Below are 23,723 nucleotides of genomic sequence, written 5' to 3' on the forward strand. Positions count from 1 at the left end.
TGTAGTTTAGTGGTTAGAATTCCACGTTGTGGCCGTGGAGACCTGGGCTTGAATCCCAGGTCTTATGCGTCGTTTATTTTTTGCACGTACATACTCACACTCAAACGTATACTTTTAGGCATCATCTGATTTGGTTAGAAAGATTCCGGTACATGCATGAACTATGTTGTTTATCATTGGATATCCTTTCCCGTATTTGCTCACTTTCAGCCATTTGATCTATACTCATTGGCAAATTTATCATCCGTGAGGTAAACAAGCCATTATCATTATTAATTAGTTGCATGTAGATAATAATATTGGAACCAAAAAGATCTAATCTTTTTTTTTTTGGGGATCAAAATATCGAGTCGTTATAGTGTAAAATCAAAATATGCAAATCATGAAATAGATAAATCAAAACTGTAACGTTGTTTCTTTAGTTTGTTACAATATTGACAAATCAGTAACTATACAGTCTATACTCTATACTCTTCATGCAATGTTCATGTCTACGGTAACATGTATAATACAAATGCAATGGGGCAAAGTGGGAATCGATGATTGGTGGAGAACCAAGAAGTTTTGGGTCGTCGAAGGAGTCTCATCGCATATATTTGCGCTCTGTTTCATGGTTTAACTCTTAAAGTTCTTGCAGGACTCAACACAAATTTTACAGTCACATATAAGTAGCAGATGATGGAGCTAAGAACTTTACATTTTTAAATGGATATCTTTGTTGATTCCTCTTACTACTCTATTGATCATTAACATCGTTGGAGACATGAAGTCATTCTTGGCGTTTCGCATGGGATTGATAACGGATATGAATCTTGGGGACTGCCTTTTGGGAGATTATTCTTTGCGCTAATTTGGGTTAAGTGTTCATTTGTTCCTCAAAGGGGCGTTGCTTGGAAGCAAGATAGAGTACCAATCATTATTTTGGCTCGCGATTCTTCTTGCTTCGATCTTGGCTCTTTTGTGGGTTAGAGTCAATCCGTTTGTGTCCACAGACGGACCAGTCCTGGAGATCTAATGTCTCGACTGATAAAAACTGATGAGAACAAGGGTATCCTTTTGTTTATAAAAAAGAAACAAGGGTTCCTTTTCTATAAGAAGAAAGAAAGCTGCAGTCAACATGGTGAAAGATCGGAGATTTGAATCTCCTCTCGGAGTTTTAACGATTGAATGAAGCCATGTGATGATGATAATGATGTATTGATGATGATGGTGATGTGTGCTCTTTTGGTTGTGGGTAATGACGTAATGTGTAGACATAAAGAGCTCTGTGCAGTTTTACGTGTTACGTTTTCTTTTAACTCTTTTCTTCCTTATTTTTTAATTTTTTAAAAAGTAATACATAGTTAGTGTTTTTCATTTTCTTTCTTAGTGTTACCAGTTATGGCATTTTTGTAGATGATAATCAATTAATTATAATAAGGGTATATAAGAATGGTAACGGTGATCAATACGGTCAAATTCATTAGCGGTTCAATTTGTTTTATTTTTTGAGTAGATAACAAACCGTTGTAGACCACTTCTATTTGTAAGAGTAGTTATTATTTTCTTTAGATGGCATAATTTTTTTTTTTTTTTGTCACACCTTTAGATGACATAACTATAGACTATATTTGATGAATGATAAATAAAAAAAATAGTTTAATCTGTAAATAGATTTATCGACCGCCGTTATCAAGTTTGTCTAAAATTAGATTACTAAAGTTTAATTTAAGTTTATTTCTATTCCTTCGTTTTTATGTTTTACTGGATCAATATCAGATTTGTTGGTTGAATTCCACTGTTTCCACATAAATTAATATACACGTTTGGTTACAAATCATTTTAGCTTATTGATGAAAGAAACTATTATATAGTAATTTATATGGGTAACAAGTGAAATTAAGTACATATGGTGCAAACATTTTTTTTTTGTGGTTTTTTTTTTTACTTGTTAGGTATTTATAGGTTTATACTATTTTTCACAAATTGTTTTGACAGAAAATACAAGAAAGAGTAAAGACCAAAAGCTACATAAACCACCAAAAATTAGGAGACACAACATGCATAAACTTTTTATTGTTGTTCTATTGTAAACTTGTTTGCAGAATCCTTCGTTGTGATCATGATCATCATTATTCATTAATTACGAAGATACATTACGCTCAAATATCGCCAAATAAAAAATACAGATTCCGGAAAATAATATCCTCCAACGAATAAAACTTGAGCACGTGGATGAAGGGCCCACAAAGGTGACAATCCCATATTTGGAATCGGAATTAGCTTACGTGGAACCCAACAAAATCGTGTAATATAAGTCAAACGCATGCATCTCTCTCTCTATGACTCTATACAAGCTTTAAGTAAACCTCATAGCAGAAGTAACATACTAAAGCTTTCGTAGCCGTTGGATCAACGAGGCAAAACTTCATCTGAGGTTCCAAAACTTGCGACTGATCAGATTCTAGAGATACGATACACACGATCGCACTTGATCATTACCCGCTCTCTTTAGTTAAAAAAAAATTAAAAAATAATATCAGGAGACACGTTCTTCTTCTTACGAAACCGACTTTGTAGTTTCTTCCTTTTTTCCATTACACAAATACGAAAAAACGACAAGACAAAAACAAAAAATAATAAAAACTTAAAATTTTTATAAATAAATCGATTCTCGCATTTGTTTAACTTCTTGTTTATTTTTTTTCTTTTCTTACAGATTAATTCATTCTTCTACATGAACGATCGAATGGGGGAAACAGGATTCTCTAGAGAATCATCGGCGGCGCCAGAGATCGTGCTCTCTGAGACGGAGATGGCGGCAGCGGAACAGCTTATGCAGCTAAGCGAGGAAGAAACGGTGAGCTGTAGCAGCAGCACCGGTGGAGATTATGGCGGCGGAAGAGGAGGAGGCGGAGGCGGAGATAAGACAAGGCATGAAGATGTTGTTAGCTCGAGAATCGGAAACGAGCAAAACGACGGCGTACGCTGTTATTCTAATCTTGGCCTGAAGAGGAAGAGGGAGATGGCGAAGATGAAGGAGAAGAAGTTTCGTTCTCTCGAGAGTATTTACAGAGCGACGAAAGAGATAAGGGGTTAATTAATGGATCGTAGCTGGTTAATTATATCGATCGCTTGTTAATTACGTTTGTTAATCGTTTGTTTAGTAACCTGTTCCATGGTTTTTGTTGTTGTGTGTATATGTTTAGTCCTTAATCTAACGTTGGAGCTTGAGAATCTGTGATACTAATAGTTTTTGAAGATCTTCAGATGGAAATTGTAAACATTTTGGTTCCGATATGAGACGTGTGGTATCCTATCTATTATTATAATTTTGTTTTCCTTAGACAATTCTTGACAAACATTATAAAATTTTAACTTTGGGTTGATGAAAGGAGAAGTGTTGTTGATATGTGTTTTTGGATCTGATCGTACATTCATTTTTTTCCCTTAATTTTAAAAAAAATCTTTTAACGTACTTGCAAATGATTTTGTTTTGAATTTTAAAAATTTGAGTTCTATGATGTGCCAACTAACATTGCTATTTTTTACCTTTTCAAAAGTTTTATAATGGTAAATTGGTAATATATCTTTGAATTTTGGTGATAAATGTTTTTACTTATTATTGCAATAAAAATCAGGTCACTCTTTTATTTTGTTCTTGGAGTTTTTTCATCAGAATTTTCTAGCTAGTACCTTGATAAATTATACAACGTTTTCTTAGATAAAATCTTGACTGATAATTCCAATAGAGTTTGCATGCATGACCACCAATTTTTTGGAAAAATATAAAGAGTTTACAGCCCACAACATTGATGCTAATTGGAATTTTTTCCTTTTAACAAGAAACCCGATAAAAATATTAAAAACTAGAGAGATTGTTTGACGAGCAAGAAACACCATTATTATATCGAGATTATTATTAGGAATTGTCAACTTGCCGCTCTTTCATTACCTACCCGCCCGTCATCTGCTTCTTCATCTTGATAGTCGCTTTATCCCATATGCTATAGTCGTAAATGGTTTTATCCATGTTGACCGAGAGTACCTTCCCGCCAAAGCTCAACTACTTCATTGCTTGAGGAATGTCGGAAGCTTTGTGAATCTACTCCTTGAGCTTTAGAATTGTTCCACCTCAACCGTGTAGCTGGTTCCACTGTCGATGTTGTTGATGAATAGCTAATTAAAATTTTAAAACAATAATATCATATTTTATTAATTTTCATTGTTCATATTTTGTTATTATTATTGATATTACTTTCATTATGTTGATGAATAAGTATTGATTAGAGAAAAAATGATCTCTCACATAGTAAGCCGAAGGTCGCATGTTCGAACTCTAAAAATAATATTACAAAAATTGATTTATTTTCATCACAAACAATCTTACTTACTTTCCAAACAATGTTGTTCCAATTGATAACATACACAACTAAAGTATTATAAAAAATAAGATTTAATTTGTAATGTAGAATGTTTTTTTTTTCTGTTTAGATGTTAACTCACATTTTAGAAATTATTGTTCAAGATGTATTAGTTGTGATTGGTGGAACTTTAAATTAAATAAAAAAATAATGTCAAAGTTGTTAAAAGGTTTGAAAGTATAGAAATTATGTTAAAAAGATTCATTCAAGTATTGTACAATATTTACAAAAGGCTGTCCACTTTGAAAGCATTACAATATCCAATTGGGAAAAATTCTCTTGGCATGAATTTATTCATTAGTATTAAGTAAAAATTTATAATGTTTAAACAATAAAAGAATATGAATAAATTCATAGCTTAAATAATCCTCTTTAAAAAAAAAGAGCTGGGCCCCATTACTATACACATTAACTTCATGGGCCAGGTCCACATTCAACCATTAAAAATTTTGAAAGAATGAACCCGCCACGTGAAAAAGCCCAATGGCTCCTTCTGACCTTCTCTTACAAGCTGGCGGGAAAATCCCAAATCTTTTCCCGGGAAAATGGATTAAAAATTTCGGCCATTAAAGGACAAAATCACAAGAAAGTAGAAACCCTAGAGATATTTCGAAACCGAAGCATCCCCTTTTAAGCCTCCTTCTTATCTCTTTATAAAAACCATTTCTTTCCTGCAACACCGTTGCTTATATCATCAGACGCCCATCACCTGTTCGATAAAATTCCTCTGAGCCCTTTTAAAAAAATTTTCTTCTTTCTCCTCTGACCAAAAAAAAAACATGTATGTGGTGAAGCGTGACGGAAGGCAGGAAACTGTTCATTTCGATAAGATTACTGCCCGGCTTAAGAAGCTTAGCTATGGGCTTAGCAGTGACCATTGTGACCCTGTCCTCGTTGCTCAGAAGGTCTGTGCTGGTGTCTACAAGGGAGTCACCACAAGTCAACTCGATGAGTTGGCCGCTGAGACTGCTGCTGCTATGACCTGTAACCATCCTGATTATGCATCTGTGAGTTATTTCTCTTCCATTTTCTTTCTGGGTACTCCTTGATTTTGATAAAGTCAGAGACTTTCATCTCTCTGATTGGATTGGTATTTCATTTGATAGAATTGAATTGAACTGTGCCTTGCCAATTGCGATGTTTCGAACTGTGTACTATTATTAGGTACTTCTAAATATCGATTTGATTCTTGATGACATGATCTGTATGATTTACATGTTTTTTTTTTCTGTGTTTGTATGTCAGCTTGCTGCTAGGATTGCTGTCTCAAATCTTCACAAGAACACTAAGAAATCGTTTTCTGAGACGTGCGTGTTATCAAGAACTCTTTACTAGTTGGTATATATAATTGATTTGAGTTTAAGTTTCATATGATTTGACTTGGATGTACTGTGTGGTACTTTGCAGGGTTAAGGACATGTTCAATCATGTCAGTGAGAGATCTGGACTAAAGTCCCCGTTATTAGCTGATGATGTATTTGACATAATTATGCAGGTATGAAAGCTTCTGTTATGATCTCAATTCAATTATGTTTCTTGGTGTGATACATATGTAACTTGTAGATTACTGACTAGGGTTTTTCTCTGGTTTCTTCAGAACGCTGCTCGTCTGGACAGTGAAATAATCTATGATCGTGATTTTGAATACGATTTCTTTGGATTTAAAACTCTTGAGAGATCATACCTCTTAAAAGTCGAAGGGAAAGTTGTTGAAAGGCCTCAACACATGCTGATGAGGGTAGCTGTTGGCATTCACAAGGATGATATTGATTCCGCAATCCAAACTTACCATCTGATGTCTCAGAGATGGTTCACTCATGCATCTCCTACACTCTTCAATGCAGGAACGCCTAGGCCTCAAGTAAATACCTGTAGTTTGATATTTTATTATATCTATAAAAGGGAAATACTTTTAAATGTGCCTGTGCTGATCTGCTATCGAAAATAATTGACATGGCAGTTAAGCAGCTGCTTTCTGGTGTGCATGAAAGATGATAGCATTGACGGCATATATGAAACACTCAAAGAGTGTGCTGTTATAAGCAAATCAGCTGGGGGTATTGGTGTTTCAATTCATAATATTCGTGCAACTGGAAGTTACATTCGTGGCACAAATGGAACATCTAATGGTATTGTTCCAATGCTGCGTGTATTCAATGATACTGCTCGTTATGTTGATCAAGGAGGAGGCAAGAGAAAGGGTACATTCAGCACCTACTTTGATATCATTATCTGTGCAGTAGATGGTCTCTAGTGTATCTGATGTATATTTTGTCATTGGTGAAGGAGCCTTTGCTGTATACCTGGAGCCATGGCATGCTGATGTCTTTGAGTTTCTGGAGCTGCGTAAGAACCATGGGAAGGTAAAGTTACAACCTCTATATTTCACCATGTATTCCCCTCATATGTAAATTTCAATTCAGGCTGATGCAACCTCTAAATACACATTTTTCCCATTATAGGAAGAACACAGGGCTAGAGACTTGTTCTATGCTCTCTGGATTCCAGATCTCTTCATGGAGAGGGTCCAGAGCGATGGGAAGTGGTCACTGTTTTGTCCAAACGAAGCTCCGGGTTTGGCAGATTGCTGGGGCGCTGAATTTGAGACACTGTACACGAAGTATGAAAGAGAGGTGAATCCCTATTCATCTATGTATATGCTGCTTCGTTAGAAACTTAAATTCCTGTTATCTCAATATCAGTTATGTTTGTTCAAATCTTTAGGGAAAAGCCAAGAAGGTTGTTCAGGCGCAGCAGCTTTGGTATGAAATATTGACATCCCAGGTAGAAACAGGAACACCATACATGCTTTTCAAGGTTAGTACCTAGTAACAGTCCTAATTCTGTGGCTACACGTTATAGACCTATAACCACCGGTTCTTACTGTAACTTTTGTTACTCTACTGTAGGATTCATGTAACAGAAAAAGTAATCAGCAAAATCTGGGAACAATAAAGTCATCCAATTTATGCACTGAAATCATTGAGTACACTAGTCCTACAGAAACTGCTGTGTGCAATCTTGCATCTATTGCTTTACCCAGATTTGTAAGGGAGAAGGTGAGTAGGAGACTGATTCATAGAGCTGTGTTCTCTTAATTTTCTTTAACTTTGTCACTCGATGCATAGAGCTCTAACTTTCTTCCTCTCACTACAGGACATCCCGTTAGACTCTCATCCATCTAAGCTTGCTGGCAGTCTGGGCTCAAAGAATCGTTACTTTGATTTTGACAAGTTAGCAGAGGTCAGATACTAAGTACTTGCCTCATTTGACCTAAAATCTGACTCTGAAGGAATTATCTCTTGAGAAGTTTCCCTGTCTTTGATGCGATGTTGACTTTTTAATTTTCTGTGTGGCCAGGTGACTGCTACTGTTACTATCAATCTCAACAAGATAATAGATGTGAATTACTATCCTGTGGAGACTGCAAAAACTTCAAACATGCGTCACAGACCTATTGGTATCGGTGTACAAGGTCTTGCAGATGCATTTATCCTCCTTGGAATGCCATTTGATTCTCCAGAGGTAGACTTGTTTTGCATTATATGATCAACCTTGGAAAATAATTTTGTTCTCTGTTCTTAAGCAGTTTAATTTCTTACTCAGGCCCAACAATTGAATAAGGATATATTTGAAACCATATACTACCATGCACTCAAAGCATCTGCAGAGCTTGCTGCAAGAGTTGGCCCCTATGAAACATACGCAGGAAGTCCTGTGAGTAAGGTATGCATCTCAGCCATCAATTATTAAAAAAATTTCTTCCAACTTCATAAGGTATTATGGTGAATTGTTAGGCTGACTTTATCCCATCTCTAGGGAATCCTTCAACCTGACATGTGGAATGTAATTCCATCAAACCGCTGGGACTGGGCTGATCTTAGAGCTATGATATCAAAGAATGGAGTGAGGAACTCTCTTTTAGTAGCACCTATGCCAACTGCTTCAACCAGTCAGATTCTCGGGAACAATGAATGTTTTGAGCCATACACATCAAACATCTACAGCCGCAGAGTCTTGAGGTATGTGATTAAATCATCTGACAAAGTATGTTTCTGGTTTTCCCACATACTGCTTACTCATTGGGTCGGGTTGTGCAGTGGTGAGTTCGTAGTGGTGAATAAGCATCTTCTCCATGACTTAACTGATATGGGACTTTGGACACCAACGTTGAAGAACAAATTAATTAATGAGAATGGTTCTATAGTAAATGTTGCGGAGATACCTGACGACTTGAAGGCTATTTACAGGTATAGCTCCCATTAATTTTGTGATCCCACTAACTACTACTATGTCTAGTACCGATATTTGATTTGTTTCCCTTGCAATAAAACACAGAACCGTCTGGGAAATTAAACAGAGGACAGTGGTGGACATGGCTGTTGATCGTGGATGCTACATAGATCAAAGCCAAAGCTTAAACATACACATGGACAAACCCAACTTTGCAAAACTCACTTCCTTACACTTCTATGCTTGGAAAAAGGTACAAACCTTAAACATCTGAACTCTTTTTATATTCAATGTGAAATAGTTTTGAGATTATAAAGAGTATCTGGTCCTCAATCATCTTGTAAGTACTCATACTCATAATCTCACTCTTTAGGGCTTGAAAACCGGGATGTATTACCTGCGATCTCGTGCTGCAGCTGATGCGATAAAGTTCACAGTTGACACAGCCATGCTCAAGGTAAAAAAAAAAAAAAACAATGCAACAATCTTTGCAATGATTCTTCTAGTGAATTCAGACATTTTACCTGTGAGTTGTTGTCGTTGGACTTGATGTAGGAGAAGCCGAGTGTAGCAGAAGGAGGTAAAGAAGTAGAAGAAGAGGATAATGAAACTAAGTTGGCGCAGATGGTATGTTCCTTGACAAACCCTGACGAATGTTTAGCCTGCGGAAGTTGAAGCTCTTTGCTATATAGTTTGGTTTTCAAAAGCAAGAAAGCAAAAGCATGTGTCGTGGACTTTGGGTCTTTTCTATATACTTGCTTGTTGATGATCTGTGTGTATGTTGTTAATAGTTTCCGAATGCTTAACGTTGCTTCGAGTTTTGTGTAATCCAATTTCGTTTTTTCCTTTTCCTTGAAACAATGGGTTTATAACGAGAAAATATATATAATCTTAAAGTAGATTTTAATCTCAAAGTTGAAATAATATACTCACAAGGGAGCTTTACACATTTGGTTAGGAAGGTGTCCTTCAAAGGTTATTATTACTCGTACAAATATTGAAACTTAACCATCAAGATTTTTACTTAGTCCTTACCGGGTTCATCTCACACCTTTAGCTTATGTGTGAATCTTCAAAGTTCAAACTTGACATGTTTTTGTTGCTATTGTAGGGTAGGGCCGTAATAACGGGCTGAGCTAACTTTAAAGAAGAGCCCATTTGGAAAAATGAAACAAATCTCAGCCGTTCATCGTGTGTGTAATCGGAAACATAAACCCTAGTGTGTACAACTCATCATCCAACGCCGCCTCTTTCTCCGACTATATTAGTAGTATCCAAAACATTCTTTCTTATTGTTCATGTTAATCGCCAATTATTAATCCAAGTATGTTTTGCTTGCATACGTTTCTTGTTTTTGATTAGAAACCGTTGAATGCTTTTGTAAAATTGTTTGAAACTGTAGAGGATAGAGTTAGTGGTAGTTGTCGATGATGATAGAAGAGAAGGCTTGTTTCTCAAAACATTCGCAGTGGCCGCCTAAGGCTTTCGCCTTTCGCCGGGCTTGAGAGCCAATGCTGTTCTTTTATCCTTCCTTGGATGTCTGAGACTCTCTACTATACTATACAGTTTATTATTATGGTTTGTTAGTTGTGTGTAATTGCTATTGATTAGGACTAGGATCGATGAGGGTAAAACCAAGGCTTGTTTCTCAAAACATTCGCAGTGGCCGCCTAAAGCTTTCGCCTTTCGCCGGGCTTGAGAGCTCATGCTGCTTCTTTATCCTTCCTTGGATGTCTGAGATCCCTCTTATTCTCTCTTTACTTTTGTTTTTGATCTGTCTTGTTTGTTTTTAACGACCCTTCTTGGTTAATTTTTAATGTGTCACAAAAAAAGAACGAGAAAGTGTTTAAAAGGTTCGAAGATTACGTTGTTACTGCTACAATATCTAGAACCAGTTGCGAAGAGTTTGGATGACCCTGACGAGTGACGACAACTTCGAAGCTTTGGAACATGATTTGTTAACATTAATCCCACAATTAAGTTTTAGTAGAATATGAAAGGATGCCAAGGTGATATTAAACCCAACAATACTTACTTAGCACACCCAAGTTTTTTAAAAACCAAACTAAGGAGGATCATACATAAAAAAAAAAAAAAAAAGCCCTGACGAATCGTTTACGACACTGACTTCTTTCTCTATCGATAGTCCCGCCCTTCATAGCCGAATTTCAAATTCGATTTCTCTTCAAGGGATGAGCGATTTCATTCAGATATCTGACAGCGAGGATGAAACTACTCCACCACCGTCTAAAAGGGCTCGAAAGAATCCTACTGCTACGGTTTTGAACTTGGATACCGATCCTTCACCGCAGAAACAACCGCCGGGGTCTGCTTCTACTCCATTGGTCCTCGTCGACGAGGCACCTCTCTTTGACGATGTCACTGTTGTCAAGTCTTCTTCCTTTGTTTCCGGAATCGGAGTTTCTTCACACCGTGAGTCTCACACGTTCTCCGGTAAGTTTACCGTTCCGGAATCGAGTATGTACGGTTCGTCTCCGACGGTTATGCTGAAATGGTTTCGTATTTATAGGGGGAATTGATAATTGGGGAGACTGTTCTATTTTTTCAATTTTTGGGATTACTGATGAATCTTTCAGTTCTTTGTTAGGGTTTTACTGTTTCCGCTGAGTTTGTTTTTTTTTTTCTTTCCGAAACCGGATTAGGTAAACGAGTAATATCTCTTGAGTCGGATTCTGAAGACAATTCCGAACCTGGAACTGCAAAGAAGTTGTATGAACCTGTGCATGGTGCTGATGATTCTTGGAAGCAACGTTGTGGATTGGAATCTGGATCTAGTGATGCTGATTCTGGTGAGGCTAACTATGACCTGAATACAAGAATATTTATGCCAAGTATTTGAAGCAGTTATGCTTACCAAGTTAACTAGTTATGTACTATAAAACATGTGTGTGATTTGAAAAGGGTAGTCTCTTCTTCACTTATAAATGGTTTGTGTCTGTTTACTTTCAGATGATGATACTAGCTGGATGCAGAGCGCTGGTTTTCGATCTACAATGTCTAAAGATGCTATTGAGGTACTTATCTGCAAAACATTCTGCATTCATACCAAATTCTTCGTGATGGGTGTATATGATTAAGGACTTGTTGGCTCTATTTGTGATTCCTAATGCTTTCTTTTAGAGGATTGGGAGTATTTTTATTTGTTTATTTTGGGCATTGCTGGTTACCTTTGTCTTTTGTTTGATCTTACTACTAAATTTTACAAGCAGTATAATATATAAATCGCTTACCTTTTGTTATTTTGCTTTACTTGCAAAAACCAGGTCGATTCTGACCATGAGAAAGAAGATACAAGCGATGAGAAAATGGGTCGACAGAAGCAGGCTGAAAGTTACAAAAGTACCTATCTTTCTGTTGATGCGTTGCCTAAAAAGAAGATGTCTAAAGATGAAAAGATAAGCGCGGCAGAGGAAAAGAAGTTAAGAAATGAAGTGAGCTTTATGTTTATTTTAACATAATTTATATATTTTGTATTCCTTGGATCTATAATAGTTAATTAGCTTACAATCATTCAGCAAGAGAAATTACAAAAAGCTGCCATGAAAGCTGAAGATGCTGAGCATAAAAAGTTGGAGAAGGAAAAGAAGAAATGGGAAAAGGACAAAGCCCTTAAATCTATTGTCGCCTTGATTGACAATAAACTGATTGAAGAATCTTTTGGAGGTAAGGACTTTCTCCATTCTACGTATCATTCTTCAACATATACCTCAAGGTTTGGCTAATTCATCACTAAAGTATGGAGACTCAGTTCCTTCAGTTGATACAGGACGTCTCGTTTCGGGGTTGCAAGAGAAAGGCATTACATACCGTGTAACCTCTAATCCAATTGAGAGATCCATTGTGTGGGAAATTACACTTCCAGAGGATATTGCTCAGGTATGATAAAAGCTCAGGAAAATTGTTGTATGTGCCAATGTTGTTTCTCTGACTTATGCACCATACTCTTCTGTGTTGAGAATTTCATTTCATCTTACTCTTGGCGATGGAAGTCGAGCTATGATTCTTGCCCTCTTAATTCTCTTCAAATGTCATGAGGTTTGAAATGACACATTTAAACTTTAAAGTTCAATGTGAACTGGTCTGTGTGTTTAAAATGTAGGCATATGGGCATTGTTTGTCAAATTATTCTTCCTGTAACTTTTTTTTTAATATAAACTTCCATCTTTAATAATGAGACATGTGTAGAAAGTTATTGATCAAAGATGACTTCATAAAACCTGAAATGGATGGGTTACAGATTATAAATTAAGTAAAGAAATGAATCCCTTGTGCCTTAGAAGATTATTATGTGAATCAGTATTTTCTTATTCTCTTATCTTCTTTTATCTATTGCAGAGTTTGCCCCTAGGGTCCAAGATTCCATACGTTTTACTTGTGTATGAGGCTGAAGACTTTTGTAATCTTGTTGCTAATAAAGAACTTCTAGAAAACGTCTCCAGAGTTCGTGATGAATACCCATCTTATACAATATGCTACCTCACCAATAAGTTAATGTCCTACGTAAACAAAAAGTGCGTTTGAGAAGGTAACTTTTTGTTGCATTAATGTTTCCATCCTGACTGAAGCTGAAAAATCTATTTTCTAGGGAGAGGATTGACTACAATGACCGTGCAAATCGCAGTGGTTGGAGTAAGCCTCCTATTGATGAGGTACTACAGCTCCTAATCAAAATGTGTTTAGAGGAAAACTCCTTAACTCTCCTTCTATGTCCTTAATAAAAGATCTGATGTGTTACAGGCAATTGCAAAATTAACTACTCACTATATTGGAATACATTCCAGGCATTGTGTAGATGAGGCTGAGGTGGCTGAACATGTTGTTCGTTTAACAAGTAATCTGGCCTATTACCAAGTCAGGTGCTAATATCTATGCTATTTTCAGTTTTGATTCGATATGATGCCCATTGAAAGTTCCGTTTCCTTTCCTCCTATCATACAAATCCAACAAAAAATCTCTTGATGTAAACCGAAATGGAAGATACGGAAGCTCAACATTAACTAAAAACTATCTCTGTGCTGACGTCCTTGATTCTGAAGTAAACTGTCTAATGCGCAGGGATAAGTTAACTCGGTGGTCAGTATGCGCTGATAGTACATTAATGTCCCAGAAGGGAGCTGATAAGCACTTGATTAGAGAGAGCCTATGGTAGAGTAATCTAAATGCATTATCAATTTTAATATTTGTTAAATCACCTGCTTTGTTTAATCAGTAAGTATGCATTGGGTCAATAGGTTAAAAGTGTTGGTAGCAATACCAAAGGTACCGCCAAGACACGCTTTAGCAGTGTCAAAGAGATACCCATACTTGAAGTCTCTTCTTGAGGTTTATATGAATCCTAACATGTCGGTGAGTAAACACGTACTAGGGGTTTGACTTCTCAGTTTGTTTCTAATTATGGCTTCTGATGCAAATTGTGTGGTGTTGTTGGTTAAAACAATTGGGGAATAGGTTCATGACAAGGAGTTTATACTAAAAGACTTGAAAGTGGAAAATTTAGTAGGAGAAGACAGAAAGGTAGGTGAGGCCTGTTCGAAGCGGATATACAGAGTGCTTATGTCTAAAGATGGAACCCTTAAGACTGATGACGTCGTAGATGGTGCTGCTTCCTTCACACTTCCTCCATATGACTTAGACTAGAAGTAAGAGAACATTAAAAAGTCTCATAACTTTCTCTGTCAGACAAAACAGAAGAATGATTGCGTCTGAGATTTGTTTTCCTTTTGTATATGTATGCAAGTTCATTATGTATTATCTGAAGTCCTTAATGTGTGTGTCCTGAGTCGTTTTATATATCTTGATTTTGTTAGTAAAGAAAGGTATTGTTGGTTCCGTCTCTGATGTTGCACATCTTAGTTTTCTCGAACAGCCTATTAGTGTTGGAAGAGTGTTATTTCTTTTGCGGGTGTTTTTATAAGTTTTGGTGTTCCACTCTTGGTTTTGTGAAGCTCATATTTGATCTTGCTTCTCTGTATCTTGATACACAGATCCTTTTAGCTTTGTAAGAGGACACAATTTGAGTTGATTCGCAAGAAAGAGTCACAGAATATGTCAGGTTTCATCGTTGTCTCAAAAAACGCTTTTATTGATTAGTTTTAACATTACATGACTAGAAAGGACCGCATATGCACATATTTTACAGAGATCTAGCCGGTACCGGTGACACCTAGATCCTGCTTTTTGTCATCTTTACCAGCACCAAAGACAGGTCCGCCAAGACCAGCAGCATCAGAGACCTTGTCTTGAAGCTTGTCAACTTGAATCCCACCTTCGTCATCCTTTGACTTTATATCAAGCTTCGTCTTGTTCTGTCCTCCTTCCACCGACTCATACGTTGTAACAGTTCTTGACCCCATCGGTTCTGCTCCTTGTGCTCCCGACATTGTTACCCGATCTCTCAAACTCAATTTCCCCTTTTGTTCCACACCAAAACTAATTTATACCCTCAAGCCATTGTCTTGAAATCTGCCATCTGGCCAATACGTGGCAGTTCTTCAGAAGTTTAGCCCTATCTTGCTGGTCACGTGTCGTAAGTGACTCAAAAGGACTCGGCTTTGACCCTTATCGTCTGTTTAAATTACGCTTCTTGATTTGTTCATGAATTACTCTTCTTTACTAATCTGTCTCTCACCAGTTATCTTGCTTATGGGCTTTAGTTTTGAATCATGGAGGTTCTTTGATTTAATGCTAGTATTGATCAAATTCAGCTGGTTAGTCAAGATTTCAACCTAGCATATCACGATGGGAAAACTCGATCATTTCTTCCATTCATGCCCTCTAACCTCGCTGGAGACTGTAGCTGAAGGCATATGCAACATTTGCTTCAAAATCGAAGTTGTAGCGATATGTAAGTTTTTCTCTAAGTAATTTTTAAATTAGTTTAACACTTTATATTATGCAGTTTTTTTGTGATTTTTTAAACTTTTTAAAAATAGTAATTTTTTAATCTGCGTACTTTATTCAAAACATTTTATATTTTGAAATGAAAGAGTAAAAATAAAAAACAACATTAAAACAACTGTATATATTCCATACCAACAATTGGAGAAATCACCATTAATTCAGGTATACAGTACAAGGAGAAATCAAACTTGACAATCAGAATAATGAAAACCACAAATCCAAGATCGAACAAATAAACATGTTGCGAACTCAATCCACACAATGGTGGATCATAAACATAAGGAGAAGATGACAGAATTTTAAAACATAACTTAAGTTCACTGAAGTTGCATTTTAGAGAGGCAGGCATACTAAATTAAGATTTCATCAGAGTAGTCTTTCAATTGCCGACTTTCTATTGTATACACGTTTCGAAAATGAGAAGTTTTTCAGTATTCAATTCCAAAGAGGGGAAGGAGAACACACAACTGATAAGACTCACTGGCTTCGATTAAATTGGATCATCCTCTGCTGTTATAATACTACAAGAAGAAAATGAGAGGATTTTGAGGCATAGCATAATATGATGGAACTTGTGGTCAATTCAGAGAGAGAGAGAGAGGCAGAACCTCACAAAGACTCATTGTATTCTTAAAAGGTCAAGGAGATCACGCTCAAGGTACATAAGATAGATGTCTTGAAGTTGTTCCTCTTCTGTTGCTTCCTCACGGTCGTCCTATATGAATCCAGAAAAATTAATTAATTGATGGAACTGCAAAGAAAAAATAATAATAAATAGTTTATGTTCTATAAGATAATCGGTTAACTCTTTACCGTAGACATGAAACATTCTTTTTCAAATATGACCTTGCAATGATAGCATGTGTATAATACACCATAGGTGGGTGATTTACAGATAAAACAATTATACCAGTCAGAAGTGTGTATTTGTGTGAGAGTATGCTGATGTCTTTGATTCTTCACATTAGATGGAAACCCCACACACTCTGCATGAGCACTGTACATACAGTCAATACATCCGTAGAACGACACACCACATGGCCTAGTACATACACTGCAAGCTCGAGCCACCCTCAAATCATTGTTCCAAAAGTTATAGAGATAGTGACTATGAGACTTGATCATGCTTGGGAGTGTCACTGCTTTGATGCAACCAATATGGAAAACGACTTCGCAAATGGAACAATGATAGCCATACTTTGTAATATCTAGTTGGCAGGCGGTGCACTTGGATCCGCCTTGAAGTGAAATTGCTAGTATGTGATGAGAGTGAAATGGATGACCAAGTAGTTTTATTCTCCCAACTTGGACACAGAGAGGGTGACATATATCTCCACACGTCACACATGACAAAGATTTTCCAGACAACTTCTCATCACAAATAGAACAAGCGATAGGATTTGACCTTGAGACCATAACTTGAAACAAGTTATGTATGCCTTGTATGCAAATTCCTACCAATGATCCAATGGTTTTTTGACCCATGCGTAATGCACCATGCATCTTTTTATCTTTCAAAACGCACTTGATGTGGATGATAAAATTGCATGTACGACAGAAGAGATTGAACCCTTCTACATCCTTTTTGCATGACTCACACTTTCTTTGAATCCATCTTGGGGAAATTGGTAGAAGGGTCAAAGCATGGTTCAGATGAAATTGATGCGTAGATGGCCGCCCCAGCTCTGCACAGAAATCATGTGATTGGAAGCTACATGTCTCACATTTGCAAGGATTATCATGTATCTTTGTACCACACATGTTGCAGTTTCCTTCTTCCTCAAGCTCACACATGTGGATCAGTTTCATCACATGAATATGATTGAAGCTATTAACCTGGAGCATATATTTGAAAATTTTTAGGGGAAGACATTGTTTCACTAGTTTATTGATTATTACTAATAAAAAATAGTCATACCAGTAATCTATCTTCAAATTCACTAGTTCCTACAAGGTCATTGAGATTTTGGGATCTTGTGTAGCCTAATTTGCTGCAAGAGTACAAATCTTTCAAGTACAATGGGGAAGGCTCTTCCTGTTGGTTATGAGTAAGAGTAGTGGCTCATCGTTTTTGTGAATATATATATACCATCATATCACATTATAAGGAAAAAAAACATAGTTGTGATAAAATATTAATTACCTCGCGTAGAATGCATTCAATGTGGCCGAGAAAATCACATTCTTCACAAGAGTATGCAGGATATCCTAATATTAACATCGTCTCACAAACACCACAATACTCCAAAAAATCGTCCTCGTCCTCGTCCCCGTCCCTGGCTCCGACTCTTTTATATCTAAGTTGATGGATGTGATAGGTTTTCTTGACCACATATTCAGGTATCTCAAGACATTCAGTATGACATTTTAAATCACATACGACGCACAAATAATAGAATTTGTTATAGGTAACAGTTTCCTTGCATATTAGACATGGGGATTTTATTCTCTCATTAGCGACACGACGAGTACTTTCTACATAAAACAGCCTGTGTTCATGAGACTTGTACAAAAAACCCCGCAACAAGGCATCTGCACAACTCAGATGAAGGTAAAACTCACATTCTAAGCAACCAAATGGGACACCAACAAATCGACGAAGACATGCATTACAAACTTTCTTCCAGTCAAAAGTTTGTATATAATCAAGGCGTTTGAGAGAGTGGATAGAATGAATGGGATGTTGAATCTCTGTGGGTAGATCAAGGCAGCGCTCGTGAAGAAACATGTAACAGTGAACGCAACCGTAACATATTGCAGTGAAAGAGAGAGGTTGCTCACAGAGAAGGCAAGAGCCTTTGGAATCTGGTCCTGGCCTACACCTTTTGAGCAAGTGTTCATGGCTGTAATGGAGCATTTCTTTGGCTTCCCAACCCGTTGTTATGCTCTTCCGAAGTGCACAGCCCAAATCAAGATACACCTCACACTTGTCACACTCGTAGTAGTATGTTCCAGAGGACATGTTCCCGCACCCGACGCAAACCATGTATTTGGTTTTACGGTCATCCTCGCCAATACGAAACTCTAGAGGGTGCTCCGGGTGGAGATGGTGTGACATCTTTAGGGGAAGATCCGAGCACGCTTTGCAGAGATCGAAGTTACAAGGGTCGCAGGCGAATTCGACAGGTTCATCTTTGAAGCAGATGTTGCAGATCCCATTTCCGACGATCTTCGGCGATGCCAACTCGCATTCATGGGATCCATGTTGGATCTTTCCCATGGCAATATGGAGAGAGCAAGAAAGTCAACACACGAATACGTGAAGAATTTTTTTTGTTTTTTTTTTTCATACTTTCCAATTTTCCAACTTTAGTAGAATAAAACGATTTCCAACTTTCCAGTTTTAGTTTAGTAGATCGCATTCATGGGATCCATGTTGGAGCTTTCCCATCCCAATGTAAAAGTCAACCAAGAAAACGGTAAAGAATTTTATTGATGGGATCCATGTTGGAGCTTTCCCATCTCAATTTGGTTTAAAAATACAATTTCTGAAAATGTCCTAATTCTTTTAATCAAAAATATCCTTAAAAGTCAAATACGTATTTAACTTTTTTTTATGTCAACGATTGTACCACAACTGGTCGGCCCATTAGGCAAATTTCTATATTCGTAGAAGCCGGGACTCGATCCCGGGTGTGATGGTGCCTTCTACAAATAAAATTATCTCCTGCCACTGCACTAAGGTCACTTCACTACATTTATGTGTGTATAACAAACATTACTTTTGAACTTTACGTATTTAACTTTTGAAGACAATACACAAACTACATTTATGTGTGTATAAAGCATTATAACTATCTTATGAATATCTAATAATTTACATTGTAAAATTTTATAAAATACCTTATAAAATTTTAGAAGTATTTTAGATTGTGTCTTGGAGTAATAGATCCAGAAGTAATTTTTGAAATCATATAAAACTTTATTAACTTTTAAGATTTAACTAAAAACATTTTTGAAAGGAAAATTCTCACAAAATCCTGCACTTCGGTTGTCCAAAAATACTTCAAAACTAATCATTTTTATGTATTAAAAATTATTATATTTTCTGAGATGGATGAAATTAGGTATTATTATAAAACTTGATAATTTCTGTTTATTTAATAGATATATAGTGGTTATTATAAATATTAATTACATCTTACATGTTGTTTACACTTACATATTATGTTAAAAGAGAATTTGTTAAAAATATCCCTTTTGGATATTTTTTTTCAAAAATATCCATTTTTTATCATTTTTATCTTTTTGTATACAATTACAATATGCTAAATTAATTTTTAGAGTTTTTTTTTAAATTTTAGGTTTTATATTTTACATTTAGATATAGTTTTATTGAAGATTTAGAGTTCAGTTTTTAAGTTGTAGAAGGATATTTTTGAAAATGAACAACATAAAAACATTTTTTATAAGTGAAATAGGAAAAGGTATTATTACAAATACGTACTTCCTAATTCGTGACTACTACTCCCGTTAATATTATTACAAACATGTAATACTTTTGTCCAAAAAAAAAAATAGTAATACTCTTGATTCGTGACTATCTTAAATTTTAACAAAAACAAACTTTGGATCTCATCATCTCCCGTTTCTCTCGTTGACTTGGATGGCAGAGGCTGCAGAGCCTCCGCATTTCTCCCATGAATGCCCGTTGACTTCGCCTAAGATCGTCGCATACGCCATTTGCAGCATTTGCTACAAAGATGAACTTGTCGAGTTGGCATGTAGCCCTTGCGATTTTAATCTCTGTAAAGCTTGCTCTCATCTGCCGCAGAAGGTGTCACACGATTTCCATCCGGATCATTCTCTAGAGTTTTGTCTACATCAGTACAATCAGAAACCTGGACACATCCTCTGCTACGGGTGTGGCAACATGTCTTCTGGTTCTTTCTACAAGTGTCAAGAGTGTGAGATCTACTTGGACATGGGCTGTGCGCTCAGTGAGAACATCTTCAGAGGATGGGATGACAAAGAACTGCTCCATTACAGCCATTGCCACTCGCTTAAGAGGTCTAGACCGGGACCAGACGCTAGCGGTTCTTGCCTTCTCTGTGAGCTTCCCCTCTCTCCCTCTTCATTATGTTATGGTTGCGTTCATTGTTACTCATTCGTTCACGAACACTGTATTGAATTTCCGAGAGAGATTGTACATCCTGTGCATCCCGCACACCCTCTCAAACGCCTTGATTACACCCGAACTAGTTATTGTAAAATATGCACGAAGATTATTGCCAGTGTCCCGTTTGGTTGTCAAGAATGCAATTTTGACGCTCATTTGAGGTGTTTAGATTCCTTTTTGCGAGGTTTTATGCACAAGTCTCATCCGCACAAGTTGGTTTATAGAACTAAATCTCACATAAGTTTCACAAAGGATCATCAGTGTGGAATATGTAGAGGATGTAATGATATATCTCTTTACTCTTTTTTCTGCATGGAATGTGGTATGGTTTTCCATTTCGAGTGTCTTGAGATACCGGAGTTTGTGGTCGAGAAATTCCATCACATTCACCCACTTGTATGCAAATTGCTCCCATATGAGGATGATTTTTTGGAGTATTGTGGCGTTTGCGAGACAATGGTATCCGCGGGACATCATGCTTATTCCTGTGAAGAATGTGATTTTCTAGGCCACATTGAATGCATTTTACGCAAGGTAATTAACATGTCATTACACTTATGTTTTTATTTTCTCTTTTCCCTAATGATATATACTCCTTAATTCTTATAATCTACAGCAAGCGCCTTCCCCATTATACTTGAAAGATCTTTACTGCAAGAGTAAAGACAACACAAGTTCAATAGAGCAAGATGACCATGGTACCAATGAACTGAAACAAAAACTTATGGTAAAGATTTTTCATTATAATTCATAGACTAGTGAAAGAAACACAACAAGTGCAAATAATTCTTTTCATTCAATGGTTTTGACTGCCCTTGACTTGATGTTGGTGCGGGATTCAGCACCCCCAACATACCGAGCTAAACCAGAAATACTAATTGATTAGTTAACCGGAAAACCGGTTAAGGGCTTGATTAGGTCAACAAGAAGTCAGTTCGGCCAAAGCGTAGCCTTGAAGAAGAAGAAACCGACCTCTACTTCGGCACGGCGGCCGACTCCAGCAATAAGGCAGTTTTCCATATCTCACTTCGTCCGATAAGGAAAGTTAATATATTGTGCAATCTAAGAACATGTATAAATAAGGGGAGACTTCTCCATTGTAAGGCATCCAGAATCGAATACAATAATCGAGTTCTCCTCTTGTTCTTAGCAATAAACCCTAATTCTTTTGAGTTCTACTTCTTTACTTTTAATTCCAAGGCTTAGATCTACTTTCTAGAGAGATAACTCTATTGAATTTGTTTCCCCCCTTAAACAAATTCATTGTGGAAACCTAGTTTCTACACTTGATTGATTCAGGTTAATAGTATGAAGGGGCATATACATGTGATGAGATTGGTTGATTTCAGTGAACTTGGTGAAAGTGCAAATTGCGAAATATGCAATACAAAAATACTTGGTAGCCCATGTAAATGCGAGACATGCAGCTTCCAGGCTCATAATTTCTGCGCAGAGCTAGGGAGACCATTACAACATCGGGTTCATAAGCATCCTTTGACACTCTTGCCAAATGCCCCTGCAGGTGCAGGGGTCACTATGAAATGTAACATTTGCACAGAAGGAATAGAAGGGTTCAATCTCTTTTGTCGGCTATGCAATTTTGTCATCCATACCAATTGCATATTTAGGGGTAAACATTTATTTACAGAGGCACAAAGAGGGCAAAAAATCATAGGAATCTTATGGCAAGGGGCTGAATGCATTCAAAAAACGCATTATTTGGATCTAATTATGTTCTCAAAGTCATATTCGAAGGATTGTGCTCTCTGTGAAGATAAGGTGTGTGGAAAAGAAAAGGCCATGCACATGTCATCGCTTAATCTTTCAACATTTGATGAGCGTGTGATCATTCAAAACACACTTGTTTCATGTATGAAGTGTGAAGATGTATACCATCCTCTGTGTGTTGAAGTTGAAAGGCAAAAAAGCTTCTATCCTCCAATACACCCTGATCACGACCTTAGAGTTTCATTTGTAAGTGGATCCAAGTGCAGAGTCTGCAAGCTGGAAATTAAAAAGAATGGCTATCATTGTTCCACTTGCGAAATCAGTTTCCATATCAAATGCATCAAAGCGGTGAGATCCCTAGCAAATATCAAGCCTAAGCCTCACCGCCACTATTTTTATGAATTTTGGATTTCTGACTCGACGATCACTCAGACTTGTCGTGTGTGCGCTAAACCTTGTGGTGTGTCATTCTACGGATGTATTAGTTGTTACTTCAATGTCCATGCAGAGTGTATTGGGTTTCCATCAAATGTGAAGAACCAAAAACATCAGCATACTCTCGTGGTAGAACATCATCGTCGTTTCGGGAATAATTCCTGTGTCCTTTGTGGAGAAAGTATTGGGATTAGGAGAATATCAGGAAGTAATTACTTCAATGTGAATTATTCATGCGCACACTGTAGGGACGTGTTTCACCTCAAATGCATAATGTCTACGGTAAAATTTAATTAGTTATCCTGTTGAACTTTATCCATTGTCTTTTTCCGTTTTAATTTCAACTTTCAAAATTAATGTTTTCTTCTGTGTCATACAGGATGACCGTGAAGCTGCAACAGTAGAGGATCAATTAGGAGATATCTATCTTATGTATCTTGAGCGTCATCTCGTGGAGCTGCTAGAAGGTGAGTCTTAGTTTGGTAACGCAACATCCGTCTATTCACAAGTTATGCAAATCAACTTTTTCTCATTTTATTTTTATCTTTGTTTCAACAGATGATGACTGAAGACAGTATTCGTAGTAGTATTGTCCTTTACCCCTCCCTGTATGAACTAAGAAACGCTACTTCCTCCCTTATCTGAGGTTATGTCTCTTTTATTTGATTTGTGTTTACTTTTGTTAGAGTGCCAACTGCCAAGTTTGATGCTGGTGTGCCTGACCACTTTTTTACTCTAAGTTGTTTTTACAGTTTACTACTTTGCGAAAACGTTTGCATTTTTAACACCAATTTCTTACAATCTTCGTCATATCTCAATATTGGATTCGATGATATTCTTAAAGGCACATGAGTTTAAAAGAAAAACAGTGCAAAATTAGTTGA

At 36.8% G+C, this 23,723-nt stretch overlaps 6 protein-coding genes and 2 non-coding genes across 23 annotated transcripts; 6 read left to right on the plus strand and 2 right to left on the minus strand.

Moving 5' to 3' along the window:
• The first annotated feature begins 2,533 nt into the window (after nucleotides 1–2,533).
• LOC104751829 (uncharacterized) lies at nucleotides 2,534–3,311 on the plus strand. The gene has a single exon (XM_010473868.3). The coding sequence runs from the start codon at nucleotides 2,717–2,719 to the stop codon at nucleotides 3,077–3,079; it is 363 nt and encodes a 120-aa protein (XP_010472170.1). The 5' UTR covers nucleotides 2,534–2,716; the 3' UTR covers nucleotides 3,080–3,311.
• Nucleotides 3,312–4,854: 1,543 nt separating this feature from the next.
• On the plus strand, nucleotides 4,855–9,535 carry LOC104751830 (ribonucleoside-diphosphate reductase large subunit). Its single transcript, XM_010473869.3, is given in 18 exon segments — nucleotides 4,855–5,410; nucleotides 5,649–5,710; nucleotides 5,811–5,898; nucleotides 6,001–6,264; nucleotides 6,364–6,604; nucleotides 6,690–6,766; nucleotides 6,866–7,036; nucleotides 7,128–7,220; nucleotides 7,313–7,462; nucleotides 7,560–7,646; nucleotides 7,764–7,928; nucleotides 8,010–8,129; nucleotides 8,223–8,425; nucleotides 8,504–8,653; nucleotides 8,742–8,889; nucleotides 9,010–9,093; nucleotides 9,192–9,249; nucleotides 9,252–9,535. Coding segments are annotated over 18 exon segments (2,424 nt in total). The 5' UTR covers nucleotides 4,855–5,182; the 3' UTR covers nucleotides 9,287–9,535.
• A 401-nt stretch (nucleotides 9,536–9,936) lies between these two features.
• Nucleotides 9,937–15,597, plus strand: LOC104751833 (crossover junction endonuclease EME1A-like). 16 transcript variants are annotated; one of them, XR_015584960.1, is made up of 13 exons: nucleotides 9,937–11,090; nucleotides 11,300–11,446; nucleotides 11,607–11,671; nucleotides 11,921–12,088; nucleotides 12,173–12,320; nucleotides 12,424–12,533; nucleotides 12,993–13,182; nucleotides 13,243–13,306; nucleotides 13,439–13,513; nucleotides 13,713–13,802; nucleotides 13,889–14,003; nucleotides 14,106–14,296; nucleotides 14,642–14,869. XR_015584960.1 is itself a non-coding variant. In XM_087492380.1 (13 exons), the coding sequence occupies exons 1-12, from the start codon at nucleotides 10,829–10,831 to the stop codon at nucleotides 14,292–14,294; spliced, it is 1,653 nt and encodes a 550-aa protein (XP_087348506.1). In that variant the 5' UTR covers nucleotides 9,937–10,828; the 3' UTR covers nucleotides 14,295–14,296; nucleotides 14,642–15,597. The 16 variants fall into 16 exon arrangements, 6 of the variants coding, with proteins under 6 accessions (XP_087348506.1, XP_010472178.1, XP_087348507.1 ...); XM_087492380.1 differs by having other exon boundaries at nucleotides 12,993–13,168; nucleotides 13,395–13,513; nucleotides 14,642–15,597; XR_015584957.1 differs by having other exon boundaries at nucleotides 10,684–11,090; nucleotides 12,415–12,533; nucleotides 13,395–13,513; nucleotides 14,642–14,677.
• LOC147925927 (small nucleolar RNA SNORD14) lies at nucleotides 10,059–10,184 on the plus strand. The gene has a single exon (XR_015585609.1). It is a non-coding gene; the product is annotated as a small nucleolar RNA SNORD14 (small nucleolar RNA).
• LOC147925928 (small nucleolar RNA SNORD14) lies at nucleotides 10,254–10,378 on the plus strand. Its single transcript, XR_015585620.1, has one exon. It is a non-coding gene; the product is annotated as a small nucleolar RNA SNORD14 (small nucleolar RNA).
• Nucleotides 14,719–15,037, minus strand: LOC104751832 (uncharacterized). The gene has a single exon (XM_010473871.3). The coding sequence runs from the start codon at nucleotides 15,035–15,037 to the stop codon at nucleotides 14,801–14,803; it is 237 nt and encodes a 78-aa protein (XP_010472173.1). The 3' UTR covers nucleotides 14,719–14,800.
• Nucleotides 15,598–15,663: 66 nt separating the features above from the next.
• Nucleotides 15,664–18,876, minus strand: LOC104751834 (uncharacterized). The gene is made up of 5 exons (XM_010473877.3): nucleotides 17,701–18,876; nucleotides 17,476–17,592; nucleotides 16,371–17,393; nucleotides 16,166–16,272; nucleotides 15,664–16,078 (listed from the first exon to the last, which is right to left on the minus strand). Exons 1-4 carry the CDS (start codon nucleotides 18,775–18,777, stop codon nucleotides 16,177–16,179), a joined length of 2,313 nt encoding a protein of 770 aa, XP_010472179.1. The 5' UTR covers nucleotides 18,778–18,876; the 3' UTR covers nucleotides 15,664–16,078; nucleotides 16,166–16,176.
• A 1,198-nt stretch (nucleotides 18,877–20,074) lies between these two features.
• On the plus strand, nucleotides 20,075–23,317 carry LOC104751835 (uncharacterized). The gene is made up of 4 exons (XM_010473881.3): nucleotides 20,075–21,210; nucleotides 21,293–21,403; nucleotides 21,976–23,121; nucleotides 23,219–23,317. Exons 1-4 carry the CDS (start codon nucleotides 20,164–20,166, stop codon nucleotides 23,315–23,317), a joined length of 2,403 nt encoding a protein of 800 aa, XP_010472183.2. The 5' UTR covers nucleotides 20,075–20,163.
• The last annotated feature ends 406 nt before the right edge of the window (nucleotides 23,318–23,723 follow it).

The sequence above is a fragment of the Camelina sativa genome, chromosome 16 (assembly GCF_030686135.1).
Source record: "Camelina sativa cultivar CO46 ecotype springtype chromosome 16, ASM3068613v1".
Taxonomy (NCBI): Eukaryota; Viridiplantae; Streptophyta; class Magnoliopsida; order Brassicales; family Brassicaceae; genus Camelina; species Camelina sativa.